This window comes from Schistocerca piceifrons, chromosome 3 (genome assembly GCF_021461385.2).
Source record: "Schistocerca piceifrons isolate TAMUIC-IGC-003096 chromosome 3, iqSchPice1.1, whole genome shotgun sequence".
NCBI classification, from domain to species: Eukaryota; Metazoa; Arthropoda; class Insecta; order Orthoptera; family Acrididae; genus Schistocerca; species Schistocerca piceifrons.
This window is the reverse complement of record NC_060140.1, coordinates 541,372,770-541,398,036: the sequence shown is the minus strand read 5'-3', so window position 1 is coordinate 541,398,036 and position 25,267 is coordinate 541,372,770. Positions and strand designations below refer to the sequence as shown.

Below are 25,267 nucleotides of genomic sequence, written 5' to 3'. Positions count from 1 at the left end.
GCTTCTGACATTCCACGCCCCGACTCGTAGAACGTTATCCTTTCTTTGATTATTCAATCTTTTTCTCATGGTAACCTCCCCCTTGGCAGTCCCCTCCCGGAGATCCGAATGGGGGACTATTCCGGAATCTTTTGCCAATGGAGAGATCATCATGACACTTCTTCAATTACAGGCCACATGTCCTGTGGATACACGTTACGTGTCTTTAATGCAGTGGTTTCCATTGCCTTCTGCATCCTCATGTCGTTGATCATTGCTGATTCTTCCGGATTTAGGGGCAATTTCCCATCCCTAGGACAAGAGAGTGCCCTGAACCTCTATCCGCTTCTCCGCCCTCTTTGACAAGGCCGTTGGCAGAATGAGGCTGACTTCTTATGCCGGAAGTCTTCGGCCTCCAATGCTGATTATTTATCAAAATTTAGGCAGTGGCGGGGATCGAACCCGGGAACGAAGACGTTTTGATTATGAATCAAAGACGCTACCTCAAAACCACGGTAAAATAAACCGTCAGACGGAATAAGGTGCAAGTAAAACGAGGACAGAAGAGACTCGTAGCATCCGAGACGTGAGCCAGAGAATAAAGTTGAAATTTAGGTGGGCTGATAAGGAAGAGAACGAGGAAGTGCTCTGCAGAATCGGCGAGGAAAGGAGTATGTGGAAAACATTGACCAGAAGAAGGGACATCAGGACATAACTTCCGTGGTACCAGAGGGAGTTATAGAGGGTAAAAGCTGAAGCTGTAGAGGAAGACAGAGATTGGAATATATCCCTAAACAACTCAGGACGCAGATTGAAAGTTCCGCTCTAGGTAAAAAGGTTGCCACAGGAGTAGAGTTTACGGCGGGCTGCATCAAACAAGTCAGAAGACTGATGACAAAAAAAAAAGTGGTAACGGGGAACCATTATATACACTGCCGATATGGGCAGTTAATTTAATCAGTCAGGATTTTTATGTAGTACATAAGAATAATCGTAGATCTGTCATTTTCCACGGCAGGTAGCCTGTGTGATGTGGCCAGTACAAGAGAAATTAAGATTTTGATCTGATTAAGTTGCAGACACATAATTTCTCAGGAACATTTAAGATCAAGATCATTGAGGGGCTGTCATTTCGGTAATTTTTTTCTTTATGTCTGATTAGTGCGTAACTGGTTAAGATACGGTTTGCGTTGATTTTTCTCTACGAACAGATTTCAAACATTTAGGCACGTTGGTCATTTCAATGTGCATTCGCCGGTTATTGAAATGGTTCTCAGATGTCATCTCCTTTTGATTTGAGTCGTTTGGAACCAGGGCCTCGTGTACAGCTGCAGAATTTGCGTGAAAAATTTAGAGAAGTTGTCACTAATCGTCGAGCAGTTGAAGGGTACGTGGAGTACAAAATAGAGCTACTTCTCTTCGTTCCACGACATCCTGCCTCCCCCGTGAGTGAAACAATTAGAAGTCGCAGCTGATGAGGTGGTGCGAAAAGAATTTATAAGTCTCTCCATGTCTCCATATTCTTCAGCTGTTTTTCTGTTGCCAAAACCACACGTGCATCTGTCTCCTTTTCAAGTGACCGTCCTTAGTATATAGATTACGTAGGTCATTTTCCACGTCCAGGGAAGAGATCCGATTTGCACTAGTTTCCGTGGACGCGTGAACGTGTTCTTGAGGGTTAATTCCCACTAGCAACGTCATAGCGCCAGCAGTTAAGTTCTTAAAGGAAATTATTGATATCTTTGAACTCTGTCGATCCTTAGTATCAGATAATTCCACGGTCGTCACATCGGCTGCCTTTAGGAATATTTGTTTCGAACTAAGTTTAGCTCGTACCACCCTAATCCCGAATTACACACTTATCTCATTTGCAGATCTTGTGAACAGGACCTTATGTGCAGCGCTGCTTGCTTCTCACCACAACAACAACAGTAACTGGAATAACACACTTTCTTCGTTGAGTTATGCGTTGAACACCACTGTCCATGTGGCATACAAAAATACTCCAGCGAACTCCATGTTTTCTGTTAAAGCCAATTCGCCTCTCTCCCTGAATGATTAGACCAGAAAAGTTCGACGTTGCGCAAATCCACGGCACGTGAATACAAGCAAAGAGGAATCTGAAACTAAGTCATGAAATATTGCATGCCTTTAGAATGTTGAGGGACGGCCAGATGTTTAAAAGAAACTACTGCTATAGGTAATGCGGCAGATAAGGTTATGGCGAAGCTTTTATCACGTTTAACACGTCCAATTCATATCGTCTGATTTATCATACAATTTAACTCGTTAGTAAAGCCCCACAGAGAAGGCGAATCATTTTGGTGCATTTCTCTTACACCAAACCACATTTAGGAAAGGCTTCAGCCGGCCGGTGTGGCCGAGCGGATCTAGACTCTGCAGTCTGGAACCGCGTGACCGCTACGGTCGCTGGTTCGAATCCTGCCTTGGGCATGGATGTATGTGACGTCCTTAGGTTAGTTAGGTTTAAGTAGTTCTAAGTTCTAGGGACGGATGACCTCAGAGGTTAAGTCCCATAGTGCTCAGAGCCATTGGAACCATTTGAAAGGCTTCACCTAAATGAAATTAAATTTCGTTACGTGGGTCCGTGACTGCAAGATCCGCCTTGAATGCTTACGTCACTAAAATTATATTGTTACAGTGTCATTCACTATCATTAGGTGTGGTTTATAACTACAATGGGCTAAGTACAAGGATTGGCACTCCCTATCCTTCCGCTGAATGACACTGTTGAATAAAATTAAGGCACCTGATGTAATGAATTGCGCAGAGTGATTGTGCAGCTTATTAGTAATGTACAAACCAGAGAACGGGATTAAAATATAGAAGTGTAATTTTGCTAATTATGTCAAATAGGTGAATTAAGCGTTGTGTGATGGCATCTTGAAAGTAGTAAAGCCATTTCCATAGCTGTTGTCAACTGTATTAATCTGTAATGAACCAAGTGAAGGAAATTATATTAAGAGAAAAAAATCTGGTTCATTTTCCAAAAATTCTACATTTATTGTGTGACCGGTTTCGATGCCAAGACCTTCATTCTCAGTTGCCACCAAACAACTGAGGGAACATGAATGTGTGACGTTCACGCCAGTGAGCGATGGAGGGGGGGGGGGGGGGGGGGCTAGCACTGACATAAAACAAACATGGCAGCAGAGAACCACAACCGCGGCGCTCGCCTCGGTAGCACGAATTGGAAGGTTATGGAAATTGTGCAAGTCTGTATTTTACATCTTTAATGTGAAGTAAACGGTGTTTGAATTCTAAATAGGCCGCTGCAGGATTTCAGCCAGATTTTCTGTGCCCTTGATTCGTATGGCAGGAAGGATACGTAGTCTCCGGACGTCACACACCTGTAACAATTTAAATACCACGACAAGGCGATATGTGCAACGTGAGGGGACGATGGTTCGATGGACACAAAATGATGTTGACAGCCTGTAGGAGTCCGAACTCTTTGAATTATTGTACCATCTGGATAATATATATATATATATATATATATATATATATATATATATATATGGTCGGCCTCTGGTGATCAATCGAAAGAGTTTTCTATGTAATCGAGGTGGAATAGGGCTTTCCACACTGAACTCACATTATGGCGGACGACGGTTCAAACCCGCATCCGCCCATTCACATTTAGGTTTTCCGTGATTTCCCCAAGTGGTCCCAGGTATATGCCGAGTTGGTTCCTTTGAAAGGGCACGGCCTATTTCCTTCCCCATCCTCGACACAATCCGAGCATGTGCTCCGTCTCTAATCATCTCGGTGTCACAGAAACGTTAAATCCATCCTTCATCCCTTCTTCTATGTGGTGTTTAAGATTACCGATTAGTGTGTCTACCTGGAGCCTACATTTAGTTTCAGCCCATGTTTGAGCGCTGATGATGTTTTCATCTAATGTCACTGTAGTGATTGCGAAGAGAACCTTCATATACTTTCTCCATGTTGGTAACGCAGGGTCGCCTTGATTTTCATTTTAGTACTTATGATCCATAATTGATCCCTGTGTGTTCCCTGCTGTGCCCAATGATATTTCATCTGTTGTATTAAAACCGTGGCTGGTGGATCCTTATTTGAGTAACACATTAACAAAATTTATTGATTGCACTGAACTTATAATTTTAACTAACCTTAATAGTTGTTAAGGCCAAATCCTAGACTGAGGGATTTGCCAAATTAACAACGAGTTATTCTGTTTTGTTAATTAGTGTTCAGCTGAAGAATATTAAGGGTTAATTTGTTTTCTGTAAGTTATTATGGATATCTACAAGAAGTTCATCTCAAATCAATTAAAGTTGGATGAGTTTTGAAGAAGTAATGTCATATATATCTTCCACATTCGACGATAAAATTCCATTCATGATCCTTGCACAGTGATTGTTCTTATGATTGGTGTTACCTTTCCTGATGTATGACATTTTTGTGGAGTAAAGTGCTGTTCCACTAAGCACTTGTTCCTATTGTTCTATAACATCAAGATTTGTTGGCATGAACGAAGCCAGTATTCATCGCCTAGTTTGAAGAGGTGCTGCCAGAATCCCTATTTTGTCTCTACTTATGCTCGGTAGCGAATAAAACAGAAAATTTATATTACTTACCTCTGGTGGTCCATTACGGGCTGCATAGTGTAATGCCGTCCAACTAATGAAATTAGTTTTCTTAAGATCTGGTTTATGACCCATTAGGCACTTTACCATCTGTAAAAACAGTAAAAAAATCATTAAAATTGATAAAGAGTCCTACAGACATAACAGTATCTGTATAAACATTCTACATTATTACAGATCTCCTAATTAGTGTGTCTATCAGATGCTTTAAACTGTGGCGTTAAGGATAGTAACCTCGTTCGAAACAACATGTACTGACTACACATCAAGTATGTGAATTTGACAGCCAAAGGACGCATAAATTTTTAACTGGTTTCAAAGGACAAAGGTTTCAGGACAAAGTACACATTAATACCACCACTTGCAATTCTCTTTACAATATAATGATGAGTTGAAACATTAAAAGACCCTAATATTAGTACGTAGGTCAAATCAACCGAGTGTGAATTTTGCGCGCTTTGGGTTTTGTAATTTTTTGGTCGGTTTCCATGGTGTCAAATGCGTATGCATAGGATATGCAATTGCAGCAAATTATGGGCTTTTGATGTATGAACTCGGAACTGGTTCGAAATACTGCACACATATGTTATATTGGGTCAGGCCAGGTGAATATGGTGGCGAAGACAACAACTCGAGTTCACTGTCGTCCTCCTTAAACCAGAAAAGCACGATTCTGACCTCGCAACACTTACAGTTTTTGTCTCGTATGCCACCGGCATCGGAGAAGACAACAAACATGAGGGGATGCTGGTGCTCCGCAATAACGTTCATGTATGCCACAATCGTCACACTGTCTATCATTACCACCACAGGTCCAATGCAGTCCATGTGACTTTCCCCCATGGGATAATACTGCCTCTTTTAAACTGCCCCCCCCCCCCCCACGTTGCAGTGCATGTTTCAAAGCACTCATTCGCCTGGCTGTCAGTGTATGTGGAGAGTACCATCGATAGGCTGTTAGAAGGAATGTAACAAGGAACATGATTTATTCAGTCACGTGGGTGTTGAATCAAAGAGAGAACTGGCTTTGTGCCGCGCAGTTTTCCTACGTCAGGAGCACGTTTATAGCAGGTGCAAGTGTGTACCCTCGGCAGGAAAACTGGCTAACTCTGCATTGTTGCCAGACCTTCTCCAGTGCCTTGCTCACTCTGAATTTGGCCAAATCTCCTACTCCTCACCTCCCTCCTCCACTGACCCATCACTTGCACTAAGGTCAATGTGTGACTAAAAATGTCAGGAAAGCTAAGTGCATGGTTACCATGTTATAGGTTCTCATCTCAAGATGTGCTATCCCTTACATTAACTCATCGCTAATGTTCTGTCTATGGCTCAGCAATTGCCTATTTGCTCATAAAAATAGTTGTAACCAAACTCTCGAGTGTCTAAAACTGTGATACCTAAAATATGGGGTACAGAAATCAACTGTCCATCAAAGCGTCACAACAGCTACGATGAAAATTATTATTATTGAGGAAACATGCGATTATCGAGACAGAAAAATAGAAACAGAAAAGTAAGAAGGTTACATCATAAATGAAGGAAATGTTTTTAGAATTATCTCTTTACTTTCATTACTAGGTATCATCTCATAGTGTGCCATTATGTCATCCAGACTCATCTCTTGAAAAGATTTATGTTCAGTGTGTTCCACTAAAGTTTCAGTTTTCACTAGCAGAATACAAAATAATTTGTATTTTACTCGTCAAATTCTGTGTGATGTGTGAATCTGTGCCCCTTCTACAGTCAAAGCACTGTGTTTTAGTGTCACCACTGCTTCCAAATTTCATAAATAGCAGATTCTCACTGGCGATATTTCTCATGTGGTTTCACAAAACTGAAATTTCAAGTACTATATCAGTCTCCTGACTCTATTGCTCTGACAATCTTTGATCTTAATTCGTCTGCTCAAAGAAATGAAAATGATCAGTACATTGCATGTTGAGACCACGTTATTAAAAGGACACAAGTAAGATTTTGTCAGACCCATGACATTTTCGAAATTGAACTGAACAGCATTTTTCTTTTTTTCTAAGCCAAATTTAACTTCAACGACGAGTTTGTCACCACAGAGTATTTGCAGCAGCATGGAGGTGAAAATTTCGTTTCCTCTGTATGGACAACTACTAAAATGAAAGTTGGAAATGTATCCAGCTGACAGAGGCGTCAGTCTCATGAAAGACTATCGTACATTATTTATAGAAGAATGAGAATAGTACTTGTATGTAAGTTAGATTCTAACTACGCATCGCATTTAGTTTCTAGAGTATAAACCAGTATTTCAGCAAAAAATAAGGATTTCAAACAGAAATGTAATTTTCTCGTTATATTTATCTCACACGTCAGAAACTTGATCATTGATCAGATAATTAAACATATATGAGGAGTCTTCTATCGAAAGAATCCACCGGTTTGGTCAATCGTAACAGGATTATCCAGGCGAAGACACCGTTCCGATACAGTTGGGTCTAACACAGAAGAATAAGGCGAGACGGAGGGCCTAGCAATGCACTAAATAAACAAATAAATGTGCAACATAGTCAGGCAATAACAAGCTAAAATTTAACAAACGTGGAAGGTTTTTGTATTTTGCAACAGTAAATATCAGTTGTCAATTCTTTAAGGAAAGTCGGTAAGTTGAAACATCTAACAAATAGATTAATATATTTATCAGAGCCCTTCAAGAGTTACATAATACAGACTAGGGCCTGATCTAAACAGGAGGATATCTGCTTTATAAAGGACTACCAGGATCAAGGGCACTAGAAAATGTTTCCCAGTACGGAGTGAATTTTTGGTACACAGTAGAACATTGGAATCCACAAAAGATTTTTCTTCTAATCCCCCATAAACAATAAAGGTGGGAAACAAAATCTACATACTGATAAATGACCAAGCTTCAACAAATGTTAAAAATATAACTAACAAGGATGATGCAGAAGAATTTTGGGATGAAGTCGACTGACTGGTCACGACCATACTGGATACTAATATTTAAATTGTTCTTGAAGGCTTTAACCATAAGACAAGACGACAGAAGAAATTTCGACGTGTGGTTGGGCAATGGTCAGCGCGTAAACTTACAAACATGTATGGGGAAGGCTTAACTAAATCTTGTAGTACACATGGGTTGGCTTATGAGACAACGACGTTTAAGAGAAGGACAAGTAAGTTAAGGACCTTCAAATGTCCCAACGTCCAGCTAGGAGAGTTTCAGATAGTTTATGTGGGCATGAATCAGAAATTTCGTAAGGGAATGTATAATGTCGAAGTACTCCGCGGTGTCCATACTGATTCAGACCACTGTAAGTCAAAAATTAATACCAAACTGACACCTAAAAGGAAAAACAAACCCCAAAAGTTATACAGAAAGAGAATTTACAAACCTGGTTATATTATTAATAATCTGATTTCTTACGAGAGATGTAGAACACCTTTAAGTGACAACTTAGCAGCAATGGCTGATGGACTGAAAGCGTTAGCTGAAGAACTTGATTCCTTCAGGAAACGTAAGAAAAATGCTTGGTGGAATGAGGAATACTATATGCCGATCCTGTGCAGGCATAAACCTTGGTTAAATGCTCAACCAAAGAAAACTGAAAGTTCAGGGAGAATTTAATTAGTGTTAGACGAATGCACAGCTAAAGAAATTAGAAGGATCAAAAGAAAATTTCATCAGAACTCACTAAAATCTATCGTGGAGGCTTTCAGTCGCCATTAGACGAGAGATTTACTAACTGATGTTTAAACAGTACCATTCAAAACATGTTCCATCTATTCTTATGATGAAGAATATGAACGGAAAGGGAGCGCATAACAGTTATGACAATTCAGTCTTATCGAGACGAAGTACAAGCAGCGACCAATTCGCTTCGGAATTATAAGGCAGCGTGTGAGAGTCAACTAGTGGCAGAACTTTGGATGTATGCAAATGTAGAAACTATTCGGAATTTACATACATGTGTTTTTGAAGTTTGGACAACTGAAAAATTGCCAGAGGATTGCAAAGTTGCAATAACACACGCCAAAGATGGAAATTTTTTTTGCTGAAAATACCTTATTCTTCTGTTTGTTAGGGTGGGACATCCAAATATGATACTTAAAAAACTGTATCACCCAACATCTCTTCATATTTTACAGCTAAATTTATTACATTAAGCGACTTTTTAAAGAATGTAACAGCTTTTATGTAACTAAAATAATTTAAAAAGGAAGTGTAATGAATGTAGATGACGTTAGTAGCACTGCTGAAAAGCATTTGCTGGCCAAAAAGGTCGGAAAAAAGTGGCTCTGAGCATTATGGGACTTAACATATGAGGTCATCAGTCCCCTAGAACTTAGAACTACTTAAACCTAACTAACGTAAGGACATCACACACATCCATGCCCGAGGCAGGACTCGAACCTGCGACCGTACCGGTCGCGCGGTTCCAGACTGTAGCGCCTAGAACTGCTCGGCCACCCCTGCCGGCTCCTAAAAGTTCGATTCTTCTTTTATGTTGACAGATGGTGTTTTGCTCAGGCCTACTGCAAACCTAACCTGACTTTCCCATTACCTATACATGTGCTCAATACAATGTCTAATTGTGGTTGTAGAAACTCTGTTGACAGTTTTTGTTATATTCGTGGTGAATTTGTGATTAAACACTACAGACTTTGTGGAAAAGCTTTATCTGTCATACTTCGGATCTAAACTTGGTGATCAAGATAAATCTTCGGCGCCGTATGAGTTGAAGATCTGAGGATATGGTCCATAAAGGAGAAAAAAGCCCTTAGATTTGCTGTGCCTATGATTTGGAGGGAACCAATAAATCATTCTGATGATTGTTACTTTTGTAATGTTGATCTTACTGGTCATAATTCGAAAACAACAAAGTTAAAAAGCTACTTTAACCTTCCGTCCGCCATCCGACCAGTAGGGCATGGCGTAGATTTGCCAGTTCCTGAACCACCAGATGATTCACAGTCTATTCCAACAGAAGTATTTTCTGATGTACAGTCTGATTTAGATGAACCAGATGATGATGAATTCCACTGTAATACAGAAAGTCTAGAGCCCAAATTGTTTACGCAGACCGAGCTTAACGATTTGGTATGGGATCTGGACGTAATGAAAGATAAAGCTGAATTGTTTGGCTCTAGATTAAAAGAAAAGAGCTTACTGGCAGTTGTAGCCAGCATATACATGTGTAGAAAGAGAGAGCAGCAATTTTCCAAGTTTTTTCAACAAGATGGTGATTTAGTGTACTGGTCAGACATTCTCAGTCTGATGAATGAGTTTGGTATTGAATACAAAAAGGAAGACAGGAGGCAGTTTTTTGTTTCACCCAAAATTAGTTTAAAGGCTCTTTTATTACACAATGGTAACATGTATGCATGTATAATTGTTGGAAATTCTGTACATATGAAACAAAGCTATGAAAACCTATAAGTAATGCTCAGTAAAATAGGCTAGTCTGCTCATGGTTGGATGATGTGTGGTGATCTAAAAGTAACATACATGCTCTTGGTCAGTAAGGTGGCTTTACCAGCTTTCCATGTTTCTTGTGCGAATGCGACAGTAGGGCTAGGGATCAAAGTGGTGCAGAAAGGACTGACCTGTGGGGGAGTCTTCAAAACCTCATTAGAAGAAACTTCTACGCCAAAACCTTGTAGATCCAAAAACCGTACTTCTACCACCTCTACATATAAAGTTAGGCCTAATGAAACAGTTTGTAAAGGCTTTGCCTAAAGATGAACCATTTTTTAACCTTGTAGATCCAAAAAACGTACTTCTACCACCTCTACATATAAAGTTAGGCCTAATGAAACAGTTTGTAAAGGCTTTGCCTAAAGATGGACCATTTTTTAAGTATCTCTGCCAAAAGCTTCCACACCTTTTACAGGCTAAACTAAAAGAAGGCGTCTTTGTCGGACCTGACACTAGAAAATTGATGTTTTGAAGTTAACTATGAACCCACAGTGACCTTCCATTGAGAGAGAAGCATGGGTATCACTCAAGAAAGTCGTTACAAAGTTCTTAGGACAAGAAAAATGTTTCTATTATAGCTACAATGTTAAAGAAACGTAAAACTTTATGATGATTTATGAGTCTGAAAGTTCACTTTTTGAACAGTCACATTGATACTTCCCGGACAATATGGAAGATGTTAGTGAGGAGCAAGGAGGGTGTTTTACCAGGACATCAAAGTGATGGAAAAACGCTACCAAGGCCGCTGTAACACCAACATGATGGGGGACTACGGTTGGTCACTTCACCGAGAAGTTCAGCAAGTGACACATGACAGAAAAATCTACAAGAGTAGCTTCAAAGAAAAAACAGAAGGAAAATACAAACCAATTCCAGCTGACAAGTGAAACCTCTATTAACACACATAATTGTTTTAAGTTGCTTACTGTAAATACAAACCATGCTTATGTTGTAAGAAAGCGTTTCATTAATTTCCCCCTTTACCGAATATCAAAGAATTTTTATATTATATAGTAAAAATCATATTGCTCGAAAACTATGGATGATACAAAAAAACTAAGGCTAGATTTGGTTTCAGCTCATACAAATCTATAAAGATCAGCTATCAAAGTAAAAAAGGTTTTTCCAAAAATAAATTTCGTTGGCCTGTGTAATACTTTTACTGCACAAAAAACATGAAATATCGAATCCAGATAATTACAGAATATATCTTTGCTGGATACTACATACAAAATTTTCTCTAAAGTTCTGTATTTCAAAATTCATGAACAGCTTGATGGTGAGTCAGGTTAATAGGAAGGAGGTTTTCGTTCAGGGTGAAGCTGTCCTGATCAAATTATTAGACTTCAATGGATAATGAGACCAACGGCCTTGCCGCAATGGTAAAACAGGTTCCCAGCAGATCACCGAAGTTAAGAGCTGTCGGGTTTGGCTAACATTTGGACGTGTGACCGTCCGGTCTCTCAGCCCTTGTGAGGCAAATTAAGAAGCTACATACTAAGATGTAGTGGATCCAGTCACGAAAACTGACAACGGCGGGGAGAGCGGGTGAGCTGACCACGCACCCCTCCATACCCGTAGCCTGTGGTGCCTACAGGCTCAGAGTGACACGGCAGTCAGTCAGTACCGTTATATTTTCCGACACCTGTTCAGCTGGAGTAAATGTATAATGAAACACCAAAGCGTCGGGAACAATACGCTAGTGATCAGCTTTGTCGATTTTACAAAAGACTATGACGGTATCCATCGTGAATCTCTGCTGTGTATCCTTACAGAATTTGGTTTACATCAGAAACTTGTCAGCCCCACTGCAGTCGCTCATCGATATACTAAATCTGGAGTAAGGTTCAGAAATTAATTTTCTAAACCTTTTGAGATTCGATCTGGCTTTTGTCAAGGTGATGGATCACACATTGCCCTTAATTTCAGGAAAATTTTCTTAAAATGTAATTTTGGGGCTCAACGTTGTGTAGGAGTGTATCGCAGGCTACGGGAATAACTAGAAAGAAATTGAATTGGGCATCTAAGATGTGGTGCTATAGGAAGATGTTGAAAACTACCTGGACTAATGAGACATGACTTCCTCCGCGGAAACGACGAGGCGGGGAACATATGGTAAAATCCTAGAATCATAAGAGACAGGATAATGGGTCATATGTTAAGACATCAAGGAACAGCTTCCCTAGCACGTGACAGAGCCGTTACGTGAAAAATATGTAGGGGAAACCAGAGATTAAAATACATCCAGCGAATATTTGAAGACGCTGATTACAAATGCTAGTGAGAGGTGAAGAGCTTGACACAGAAGAGGAATTCATGACGGACAAAATCAAATCAATCATAATAATGCTGAATACAACTCACATAATATTTTTAAAGTTGTTACCCGGATTTGGCACATGCAAAACTATCATCAACAGCCGCCAACACTCTGGGAAGCGTTACAATGAGTCTGACTTAAGTAGAATTGTACACAAACGGCCAGTGGCGTCGTGCTTAAACAAGGCATGGTCTTAATATTACACGTAGTTACCATCTCACACAATAAACAAGCGAAATATTTGAACTGAAGTTCTTGAAACAAACAAAATAACTCTTGTACTTTGGGGAAGGTGACTCATTAGTCAAGTCTACCTGTTTCTCTGTGCTCTGCCCCCCCCCCCCCCCCCCCACACACACCAACTCCCCTGCCGCTTGTTATGCTGCATTGCATAAATGAATTGGTCGTGTGTTTTTGGAGATCTGTAAGGGAATATGTTGGGTGGTGCTGCTTCTCCTCTACATTTGCAAAAAATTAAAACTTTAGTAAAAAATTCATTTTTATTGCTTTTCAAAACTAACTTTATCACTAACAGACATTTTTGACGTATGGCCACTATTATGGTCAACACCTGTGAAATATTTATATGTTTATGGACACACTTTACGCCCTCATTGGAGCACTAAAATCAAACATTTGCAACAGATTCTACAATTTGTAAGTTTATATCTTAGCAGTGAAAAATTCCTTATTTTCCCAAAACTTCTTCATTCGAAGTGATCTGGCGGCTCCTTCTTGTGCAGATATAACGCAATACTTCCGTTGTGACCGCTTGAATGTCAGTTATATGAGTTTGCTCTTAAGCAGCAGCTTCTTTACCCTATGTTCAATTTGATGTTTGTTAATGTTCATTTCATTTACATACATTTGTATTTCTTTAAACCAATTTTTTCTGTCTTCCGGTTCCTAAAGCAGACAACGTTGTTTCCGGACCCTAGTATTGGGTAAGCGAGAAACGTGAACAAAAAATGCAAACCATTTTTTCGCACTATATCAGCAATGGATTTACTTTCTTGGTAACCCACCGAACTGGGTAAGAGTCTCCACTGACCGTTAACTTGGTGTCTTTCATTGATAATCGTTGGAAATGGTTCAAATGGTTCAAATGGCTCTGAGCACTATGGGACTTAACTGATGTGGTCATCAGTCCCCTGACGCTTAGAACTATTTAAACCTAACTAACCTAAGAACATCACACACCTCCATGCCCGAGGCAGGATTCGAACCTGCGACCGTAGCGGTCGCGCGGTTCCAGACTGAAGCTCCTAGAACTGCTCGGTCACTCCGGCCGGCAATCGTTCGAAGTATTCTGCAATTCGTTAGCTGTTGCTTGAGTGTTTAGTTTAATGTTTCACGTCCATATGTTGCTTCCGGTTTAATAATGGAGGAATAATGCTCAAGTTTAGCACTTATCGAAAGAGATGGCTTTTTGTAAGTTGGCCAAGTAGATCTCTGTGTTTCTGGTAGTTTAAATGTTCTACTATCTATTGATGCTCTTTCATTGGAATTCCATGTAATAATCTCTCCAAGATAATTAAACTTTTATACCACCTTCATTTCTTGAGCGTAGTGGGGTATAAAATGGGATGTGTCAACTTGGAAGGTGAACATTTCTGTTTTCTCAAAAGAAATTTCCAACCTAGCCTATGCCACTAATCATTCTAGTTCTCTTATCTGAAACTTTGCTTCATCGATAATGTTTGCTAACAACTTCAAATCATCTGAAAATGGAAGACAGTTAAGTTGAATCTTTCTTCCAATCTTGACAGATGGTGAACATATCTTGTTCCTTTTGCGCATGGCCGGCCGTGTGGCCGAGCGGTTCTAGGCGCTTCTGTCTGGAACCGCGTGCAGGTTCGAATCCTGCCTCGGGCATGGATGTGTGTAATGTCTTTAGGTTAGTTAGGTTTAAGTAGTTCTAAGTACTAGGGGACTGATGATCTCAGCTGTTAAGTCCTATAGTGCTCCGAGCCATTTGAACTATTTTTTTTGCGCATGATTTTCTCCAGCACATAATTAAACATCTTAGATGCCCCATTCTATTTTTTTCTGGTTGTTCCCATAGCCTACGATACACTCCTACACAACGTTGAGCACCAAAATTGCATTTTAAGAAAATTTTCCTGAAATTAAGGGCAACTAGACAGCTTTAAGCCAGTTGAGCCACATGGCTTGAGTTGTTTCATCCGTGATGTTTTATTTAGTTTCCAGAGTAACAGAATTCGTTCATTTCTTCATTTCAGTCCCAGTAATGATTTTTCTGTTATTTCTCACTGCTTTCGTCTTTGTTGTATTCATCAGATAATCTCATAGTTGACATTCCTTCAATCTTCAGTTTCACTCCTTAATTTTCTTTGTATCTCCTTCATTCCTATTTCTACGTGCATTGGTGACGAAAATTAAAGCAACAAACGGAAATTTTGCAAGGTTGCGTTTATTTTGCAACAAAACCATATACACAGGTGATAGTAAAATAGAAACAATGTAAAGTATACAGAACGTAAACAAATACAACGTGCATAACGGAAGGCAAAAACGTTCTTTGTTTTTGCGAACACTCTCTGACAGCTGGTTAAAGTGCTCAATATGGGGTGTGACCACCTCTAGCAGCAATGATGCGGAATGATGTGAATGATGTCATCGACTTCATGTTGACTAAATAACGCCTGTTCCTCCTGCAGATCTGTTGACAATTCTTGGAGAGTGATTGGTGGATGCTGATGTGATGGAACCTCTCTCCCCGTGCATCCAAGGCATCATCCTTGGGATTCAAATCGGGAGATCGAGCAGGCCACGCCATGGGAGCAGTATCTTCCGTTTCCAAGAAAACATCAACCACCTGTGCTTTATAAGGTCGACCATTATCGTTCATCAAGACGAAGTCGCAGCAACTCGCAACAATCGCACATGAGGTCCCAAGATCTCGTCACGATACCTGACAGCAGTTAAACTTTGCCGATTCACCAGTACAATTTCGTGAAGAGGTATTTGTATGGTTAACATACTCTCTGCCCACACTATTAGGGATCCTCCTAGATATCGGTCTATTTCACAGTGTTTGGTTCCCGAAAGTAAGTTCCACGTACCCTCCAGATGCTAATCCGTCGAGAATCACGCTCCAGACCAATTTGGCACACATATTTCAAAACAACATTGGTTCACTGTCTGTCCAGGTGACATGTGGATGACTCGACTCTAGATGCTCCCTTCTGTGAAAACGCGTCACATACAGCTTAATATCATGTGACAAAAGAGCAAGCTGAGTTTCATATGAGCGACACTTTCTAAAACAGTGTTTACTCATGGTCATACGGTTTCCAGTCTCTTGTAATTTATTATGTGGACATGGAACATGTTCTAAAATTCTACAGCAAACGGATATTATGTTACTGGTCATAAATTTTGCATGTCTGTTCTCTTACCTTTCATATATACAGGAGTCACCTGCACTCATTTCCAGCCGCTTTGAGCTATGCGCTGGGTGAGTGATTCGTGATAAATGCAACAACGTGAGGGGGCATTGCTACAGAATACTCTCTGCATAACCGAACCTGGTGACTTATTATCCATACGGGACTCTGTGCAATGGTCAAACAACGGTGTGTTTGTAGGATTCTATTGCATGAACGATTTTTTAAACGCAAAATTTAAAACTTCAGTTTCCGTTTTCCTGTCTTCAGCTGCCACACTCGACTGGTCAAAGAGGGCCTGGCTCGAAATTTTAGCTTAGTGATTTCAGCTAGGACCACAATTTCCTCGGGTTCTACGCCAGATATTTTGGTAAGGTGTGACGATGGTACTTTTTGCATGCTTCGCTCATAGATCTTTTCACAGACGCTCGAATCTGTACTAACCTTTGCCTGTCGTCATTTGTGTTTTTTTTTTTTTTTTTTTTTTTTTTAAGGTCGATAGTGCAACAGCATTCGCTTCGTCAGCATTTTCCGAATTTCGTTGCTGAATCACACTGGGTTTTTTGCCATCCTTAATCCACTTACTGAGCACACACTTGTCGAGACCATGACTTACAGTTTGTTTAAACTTTGCCCATAATTCTCTATGTCCATCATACTGGCAGTAGAAGTCTGCAATTGATAGTTTGAGATGCTAAGAATGCTTATCTGCTCCTTCTAGGAGAAACACTCCCCTAGCCTTCTTGACTAACCTATTAGCTTTCGTAGCCATAGTCGTTATGATGACATCATGACCACTAATCTCATTCTCAATACTGACCCATCGATGAGGTCTGGCCTGTTTGTAGCTACAAATTCCATTTGCAGTAAATACCCAACCATAAGGTCCTAAAACAATCTTTTTATTAGCTGCAGCCATTCTGCATCAGTGACATCAATTAATGAAATTCTGCTAGCACTATGCACACGTTTCTCTCCCCAACTGGATACCATTTATTCTGGGTTTCACATCAGGGTTAACTAGTGTTCTGATATGAAAACGATGTTCGTATAGTGTCAACACTAAATACATACATGTGATGTGTTGGAAGCGAAGTTCCGCTAAATATTTATTTTTTTCTCACTTCCTCACATCTCACTGAACCCATAAAATTGGTTGTCTGACATTCTGTATCGTTACAATTTGCGTAAAACATGCGATGATATACAGCTATGGTAACCTGAAAAGGTCCATTCTACCACTAGTTTCCTACCACACACAACTTCTGACGATTCTTAGCCGCCAAATGGGGTGCAGTGTGACTCGTAACAGCAAAACTCTCTATCCTGGTCATCTGCTAACTTTGCCAGCAAGTCGCATTCCACACAAGCGCCATTTTAAAGGGACCACACATTCATTAATCAGAAACGACCTAGAAGCATTGTGGAAACACTGTAAACTGCAAAGGATAAAGCTATATTAGGACTTGGAGCCATGGCTGGAGTACCAGGACTGAATCAGGCGACAGACGAAGTCTGTCGGCGCGCGGTCAGTAGGCTCGGAATCGCCTCCATGACGACACACCACAAGTGGCGATACTGTAGCAGCCTGCAGGCGCCCTGTTCTATATCGTTCATACCCGCATGTGCAGTAGGTTAGTCTCGGTATTGATGTCATTTTCGGTTCTTTATCCGAATTTCCTATTCAGTAAGCTTCTGCGACCTATTACCGAACGGTCCTCCCACCGATTTTCCGACAACTGTACCGAGATGTTTAAGATTTCAGTATGGCCCTGTTGTTGGTTAGCTGTGGTTTATTTTAAACGTATTGAGCGGTTTTGGCTTTGGATTAAGTGATTGTGTTACTAAAGGATCACCACAGGACGCGTCCAGTTGGAAATTGAGTTCATAATACACTATTTTCCTTTGTTATATGGTTAGTATAGGTAGTTATTGTGAATGATTACAACAAATAAAAAATGGTTTCGGTCAAAATTCTCTCAAAATAAATCTTATTTTTATGCAATTAAGAGTTTAAAGATCATTAAATATCACGACATTGGCCCTGCGGCTCTGGTTACGTATACTACATGAGTGTTAGCTGAAATTGCTAGTGACTTCGCGTACTCTTTTCCGCAAATTGTTTACATATTAACTACCGAAACGCGTTTAAAGCTTTTAAGTAACAATGCAAAGGAATTTTGTGATGTCTGATAGAGGGAATCTTCCAAACTTTCGTACATTAACTGCTTACGCTCGCATCATTCGGCAACGAAGTCAGCCTGCGTCTCTGTTAAATGGAATTACATAAAGTAAAGCATCCACAGCATGCGACCTGTAGTAGCGAAGTTGGTAAGGCAGCAACTGCCGTAACAAAGTGCGTACGATCTTATACCACCGGATGTGGAAATATTTTCATCTTCTTCGTGTTTCCAACACATTCTCTCACTTCGTTAATTGTCAACGTTAAGCATTTTTCTGAAATATTCATTGTAATTCACACGTATGAACGCGCTTTCTCAGTAACGAGTATCTCCAATTTCGTGACTTCTATATGTTTATGAAATGAAAGATGAAATTGCTGTGCATGAAACAACAGACAGACATTTATACTACTTCTTGTCACAAATAATTCACCATTTTTTTCGGAATACGTAGCGATTTCCGAGAGAGTAGTCACACAGGAATGTAAGAACACAACGTAAATCACTGCGAATTGAACTAGCAGCAATCGTCTTTATACTCAAGTTTGTCAAAAGTATTTATCTTCGATCAAAACCTTAACAACAGTAGACATAGATGAAAGGTTCCCACCACAATATTTTGATACTATACCACCATAAATGAAACATTTTGATTCATCATTTATAAGTTACAACGAATATCTGTAGCTGCTCTCGCCACACGCTCTCGAAAACGCGATTTTTTAAATTTTGCTTTTGTGAACCAAATAGTTGATCTATAGGGATGTAGGCTACTTCATTATTTGAATCTCTAGGAGCGAGCTACAACTACATTCTATGCATCTTCTTATACTTTGACACTCTGTTAAACAATGTTCCGGGTTCGTGGAGATGTATTCCGTCTATGCAACTTATTCCCATACGCGTTTCGCTTCTTTTATTTGTGAAACATCATCACGAATAAAGGAAGCGAAACGCGGGTGGCAATAAACAAACTGTCTTCAATCAGTTGCACAGACGGAACGTAACTCCACGAATTTTGAAGCCGGCCAGAGTGGCCGAGTGGCTCTAGGCTCTACGGTCGCAGGTTCGAATCCTGCATCGGGCATGGATGTATGTGATGTCCTTAGGTTAGTTAGGTTTAAGTAGTTCTACGTTCTAGGGGACTGATGACCTCAGAAGTTAAGTCCCATAGTGTTCAGGGCCATTCGAACCTTTTTCTTTTAATTTTGAAGCAACTAAGGAACGACGGAAAACAGAAAAAAGTGACGATTTTCTTGGTGTTTCTATGTTTTATTTGTACAATGTCATACTAGACTCCATTCCTGCCTCATATTCAGAAACGTAAAATCCAAAAGAAGACGTCGATGTGAATGAGAATAAAACGACATGATAAGACAATTACGACAGGTCCCAGAATACAGTCAGTGGTCAGCGAAATTTCAACAGTATTACGTACTCTAACGACACTTTTCGGTACTGCGAAGAATGACATGCCAGTGTCGGCGCAAGGACAACTGACAACAGCGTTTCAGTTTCCTAGGACCATTCGGCATCGCTTTCGAAATGCTTGCTGAACAATGCTGGGGCTCTGTTTCGAAAACAAGGCCGTTCGGTGTGCTCGCGTACTGAACCGATTGTCAAAATGGTGGAAAGGTACAGAACAGGGCCCTAGTGCGGTATTACAGCCCGATTACAACTGGGACAGTCCCCGGATCAGAATATTCGGCGCGAACTGTAAGCACCACCTTTACGGCGAAATCAGCGTCGAGAAGTAATATTTAAACGTGACCAAACTAGCTCGTCATGGTGCCGAATAGTTGGGCCAGCCTTGTGATGTTGAGGTTGTGGATATCAGTGCCGCGCCGTTGCCGTGGACATATCTACCACCGCTGGGACACGAAATGCTGTGTGCTGCCCAAGCATATGCCTGTTGGGGTGGCCCCACAGTTTACCATTATCACGAGAGCACGGAGTGGTGGTCCGGATACCCGGGCCCTTAATGGGTATCTAGTCGCTGGCCAGCGCCGCAGGCTTCAGCCGTGGAGAAGTGGTTGGTCTCCGCGCCGTGTCCGCAGCAGTGGCCACACCATGCAGTCTCAGTTCAGTGTTCCGCCGATGGCAGCTCAGCGCGTTGCCAGTGTGAGCATATCGCTCGCGGTACACTATCGCTCAGAGGACAGTCTAAACTGAATAAACTAATTAAGAACTGCTGTATGATCACTGTTAGTTTTTGTGCAGCTTCTGCACACGTCGCACCTGTCTACCAAACCCTACAATGCCCACAAAAAGCTAACACAGGCTGACAAACAAGAACTATTGATGCTTCACTCATTTACCGTTATAACACCAACCTGTAACAGCCTAAACCAGCTAGGACTAGTAAACGCCAGTAATATAAGTGGAACTTTCAGCTTCGTAGCTGTCACGGTTTTGACTCTTTGGTAGAAATAGGAACTCCTTCAGCGAGATACTGAACTATCTCAGAGCTATGACTGTTCTACTATTCTGAGATGATCTGTAAGGAAAATATTAACTGCCATCCATTCTCCAACTTTTCTACATCTACATCCATACTCCGCGAGCCACCCGACGGCGTGTGGCAGAGGGCCCTTTGAGTACCTCTATCTGTTCTCCCTTCTATTCCAGTCCCGCATTGTTCGTGGAAAGAAAGATTCTCGTTATGCCTCTGTGTGAGCTCTAATCTCTCTGATTTTATCCTCATGGTCTCTTCGCTAGATATAAGTAGGAGGGAGCAACATACTGCTTGACGCCTCAGTGAAGGTATGTTCTCGAAACTTCAATAAAAGCCCGTACCGAGGCACTGAGCGTCTCTCCTGCAGAGTGTTCCACTGAAGTCTATCTATCATCTCCGTAATGCTTTCGCGATTGCTAAATGATCCTGTAACGAAGCGCGCTGCTCTCCGTTGGATCTTCTCTATCTCTTCTATCAACCCTATCTGGTACGGATCCCACACTGGTGAGTAATAGCAGTGGGCGAACAAGTGTACTGTAACCTACTTTCTTTGTTTTCGGATTGCATTTCCTTAGGAGTCTTCCAATGAATCTCAGTCTGGCATCTGCTTTACCAACGATCAACTTTATATGATCATTCCATTTTAAATCACTCCTAATGCCTACTCCCAGATAATTTATGGAATTAACTGCTTCCAGTTGCTGACCTATTTTGTAGCTAAATTATAAAGGATCTTTCTTTCTATGTATTCACAGCACAATACACTTGTCTACATTGAGATTCAATTGCCATTCTCTGCACCATGCGTCAATTCGCTGCAGATCCTCCTGCATTTCAGTACAATTCTGTTATCTAGGAACTCTTCAATCCAATCACACAATTGATCTGATGGTCCATATGCTCTTACTTTGTTCATCAAACGTCTTTTCGAGGTTACAATGCATTCTGTCTGAATGATGAAGAGCATTACAACTACAGAACCGGTATTCGACGTGAATTCCGTATACAAGTGATGTTACATATCTTTGAAAACCTATCAAGGGCTTATGTGATACAGACTGAGAGCTGTTACAATATTTCGGACGGCTTTCGTCAATTTTTTCACAAAATAGACCAATTTAGACTTATAATTCAGTGATTTTATCACTGATTTCGAACAAAGTTAGTTGCAAAACTATGGAAATTTTGAGTCAGTGATAGGGTGGGCAACATTTCTTATCGTCACGTCCGAACAGAGAAATGATAGTAGAATCTATGCGCTCGTCAAACAGTCCTGGAAGTGTTTCATTTTCATCTTCCACGAAAGCAATGTACCTAGCCATCAAATGTAAATCATACATCCCGACAAAACCGTTATAATCGCGAAGACCGTAAGCCAGAAAAGTCTGCCGGCCGGAGTGGCCGAGCGGTTAAAGGCGCTACAGTCCGGAACCGCACGACCGCTACGGTCGCAGGTTCGAATTCTGCCTCGGGCATGGATGTGTGTGATGTCCTTAGGTTAGTTAGGTTTGAGTAGTTGTAAGTTCTAGGGGACTTATGACCACAGCAGTTGAGTCCCATAGTGCCCAGAGCCATTTGAACCAGAAAAGTCTCACGAATTGATTACGATGAGGAATCGGAGCTAATACTAAGGTCTACCTGGACCCCTGTTTATGCACACACACACACACACACACACACACACACACACACACACACACACACACACACAGACATACCGTAAGGTGGCATACGTCTAATAACATCGTCTGGTTCACGTTCGACCGTAAATCTTAAATGTAACCCACTTGGTGGGTTAATTGGACCCTCCATTCCCTGCAGTGTATATGCCAGCTTGAGCAATAGTGTACACGTGTGTGTATGCGGTTTTATAATGAGATACTGGTATATAAACGGTGTGATATGTTACATGGTTTCACAATTATTGAGTAGGTAGGTCGGTTGGAGCAGATTTCCGGCTAGAATCGGCGTAATTGTGGAACTTGTTAGGTAAATTAGACTAGTTTGACACTAGCCGTAAGCCACTTTTGTGTCACAAATCATAATAATTATTAGTTTATTCATTTCAACAATAAATGTGTAATAAAATTTAGGATGAAGCCTCAGTTCACTTTCTTCTGGTTATGTCTTAGGTTGGTGGCTGACGCTTCCACTACGGTTCACAGAACACAAGTGACGAATCCACCGTGCCTGGATAAGTAGCGACTGTAGCTTTCACACCGTTTTTAATTCGTCCAATTGGCTACAGAATTGGAGAGGGGAGGGGGGGGACAGCAGTGCATGGTGTTATAGGGGATGAGGTACGAGCGCAGTGCACAAAGCGTCAAGGTGCGTACGTCCCATGACTGATAAGCATAACTTGAATTAACATGCTTTTCTTGTTCATCAAAGGGTAATGTTTCGTGCTAAAACACATGAAACAGCTTAGTGCTCTTTCTGTGCAGCTAGTTGCAATATTCCTAATGACAGTAAACAAAGGGTCTCACAGAGAGAGCAGAAATGTGCCTTCTTCTACAATGTATTAAAGTAGGATTCACTCAGTTATCAGTCAGTGAATACTGAAGTGCTAGTTCTAGACTGAAGCACCAAAGAAATTGGTATAGGCCGGAGTATTCAAATACAGAGATATGTAAACAGGTAGAATACGGCTCTGCACTCAGCAATGCCTAAATAAGACACAAAGGGTCTGGCGCAGTTGTTAGAATGGGTTACTGCTGCTGCAATGGTAGGTTATCAACATTTAAGTGAGCCTGAACGTGGTGTTATAATCAGCGCACTAACCATGGGACACAGCATCTCCGAGGTGCGGTGAAGTGGGGATTTTCCCGTACGATCATTTCACGTGTTAGCCGTGAATATCAGAAATCCGGTGAAACATCAAATCTCCGACATAGCTGTGGCCGGAAAAAGTTCCTGCAAGAATGGGACAAACGACGACTGAAGACCATCTTTCAGCGTGTCAGAAGGGCAATCCTTCACAAATTGCCGCACTAGACTTGACAGCAGGCGGGCTGCAGACGTGATATCGATAGGTTTGAATAACACGCAAGTATTACGGAGATGTTTCGGGAACTCAGAAGGGAATCACTGGAGCGACCGGGATTCAAAGCCGGGATTTCCTGGATAGTGCATCTTCCATGTAAGCAGGAGATCCCGGGTTCGAGTCCCGGTCAGGGCACACATTTTCAACTGTCCCGTTGATACTTATCAACGCCTCTAAGCAGCTAATGGTCTGTATTTCATTATGATTTTATTATCCCTTAATTGGTGGTAATTATGCTTCCTAAGAACCACAAAAGAGAGATTAATTTTGTGGTAAATATACGTCCCAAGCGCCCTTCAGGAACTTCCTTGGTGGTAGGCATACTTTCAAAAACCCTTACAACCACGTTATTTAGCAGGACATATACGAGTACTTTCCATGGCCATAAAACATATATATTTCACAAGAAATAAAAACTACAGCTTGTGCAGCGGACTACCAGTAGATGCCAGGAGCGTACAGAAGCGGTGACACTTCTAGTCAGATAATCAAGACGACGAATCCGGTCACAGCCTCTGCAGCACCTTACAGATGCAGTCCAATTGCAAACACCTATCGTAACTGCGCGATTTTGTGTATGTATTACTGTGCCACGGGTGTCTCCAGACGCTACCTCAGACATAACACATATGCAGTTTTTCTTTGGTTGTCGAGTGACTATGTGTACTTGTTGTAAGCAAAATCATTGTTCACAATTAACTGACTGCTGCTAACATACTACTGATTACTCAGTAGCAAGATAAGCCCAACGTTTATGGTCCATTATGGATTTTAAACACTTAGGATGATGTCAGTCATCCTGTGCGCTGACCATAATTCTCCACTGATCATCGTTGTCCGCTATGTTCTCAATTTTCAATCATTCAAAATTGACTAGATATCTCCAGTAATCATTATTATCCATTGACAATCATATTCTACTGACTGTTAGTACCATCTGTCCATCATTACCCATAGAATATTGTTATCCACTGGCCATCATTGCTAACATTGTTGAATTTTCACGTTTCAGATGGGTAGAAAATATGCTGTAGTCGATTGGGAAATGCAGAAACGAACTTTTGCTGAAGGTTTATCGATTATAAAGGCTTCCAGAAATTTTAAAGTACTTTTTATCACCCCGTAAATCAAATTAAAGAGCAGAAATGAATCAGGCCTGAACTTAGGGAGTAAATGTGATCATGATGTTAAAATGCCTGAAGTTACAGTATCTTTTGAAGAGGCGATTCAGGAACTGTTCACTTCCAGTCTGATCTGTATCCAAATCTCTACAGAGACTGGGACAATTATTTCAAAGGATAAAGGCCGTGCAGGAAAGCACGTCCGCCCTGCGACCTCGACCTGGGGCGTCCAGGCCACATTCTTGAAACACGTACCATTGCATGGTGTAGGTCACTCAAAGGGCGGCTTTGACGCAGCAGCAACGGGCAAGCCGCCGCGGACAGCGCCAGGTTGGATCAAAATACAGACTTGCCGCCACCGCTGGCAGCTGTGCACGCTTGTAGGGGATTTTTTTGCTGTGTTCTCACACTAACAACGACGCAAGGCAGATCTGTTTTATCATTCAGCGAGCAGTGGACTGTGGAAATGACTAAAGCAGAGAAAACTTGTCGAGCAGGAGAGAAAGTACGACCTCTTTTGCAATACAGATAATGCACATTATAAGAATATTTTGAAGAATCCCGGAGCATGGAGGGATACAGCCGCTGAACTGAATCAAAATGCTAAATATTTTTGCAAAAATTTTAATAGTCACACATACAACATATTACATAA

At 41.1% G+C, this 25,267-nt stretch overlaps 1 protein-coding gene across 1 annotated transcript in view; it reads right to left on the bottom strand.

Annotated features, from left to right (window-relative positions):
• Nucleotides 1-25,267, bottom strand: part of LOC124788821 (serine/threonine-protein phosphatase 6 regulatory ankyrin repeat subunit B-like) — a 187,669-nt gene that overhangs the window by 54,153 nt on the left and 108,249 nt on the right. Inside the window, exon 4 of the mRNA XM_047256102.1 lies at nt 4,605-4,703. Coding sequence (XP_047112058.1) covers nt 4,605-4,703 — 99 coding nt within the window. The remainder of the gene's footprint in view (nt 1-4,604; nt 4,704-25,267) is intronic.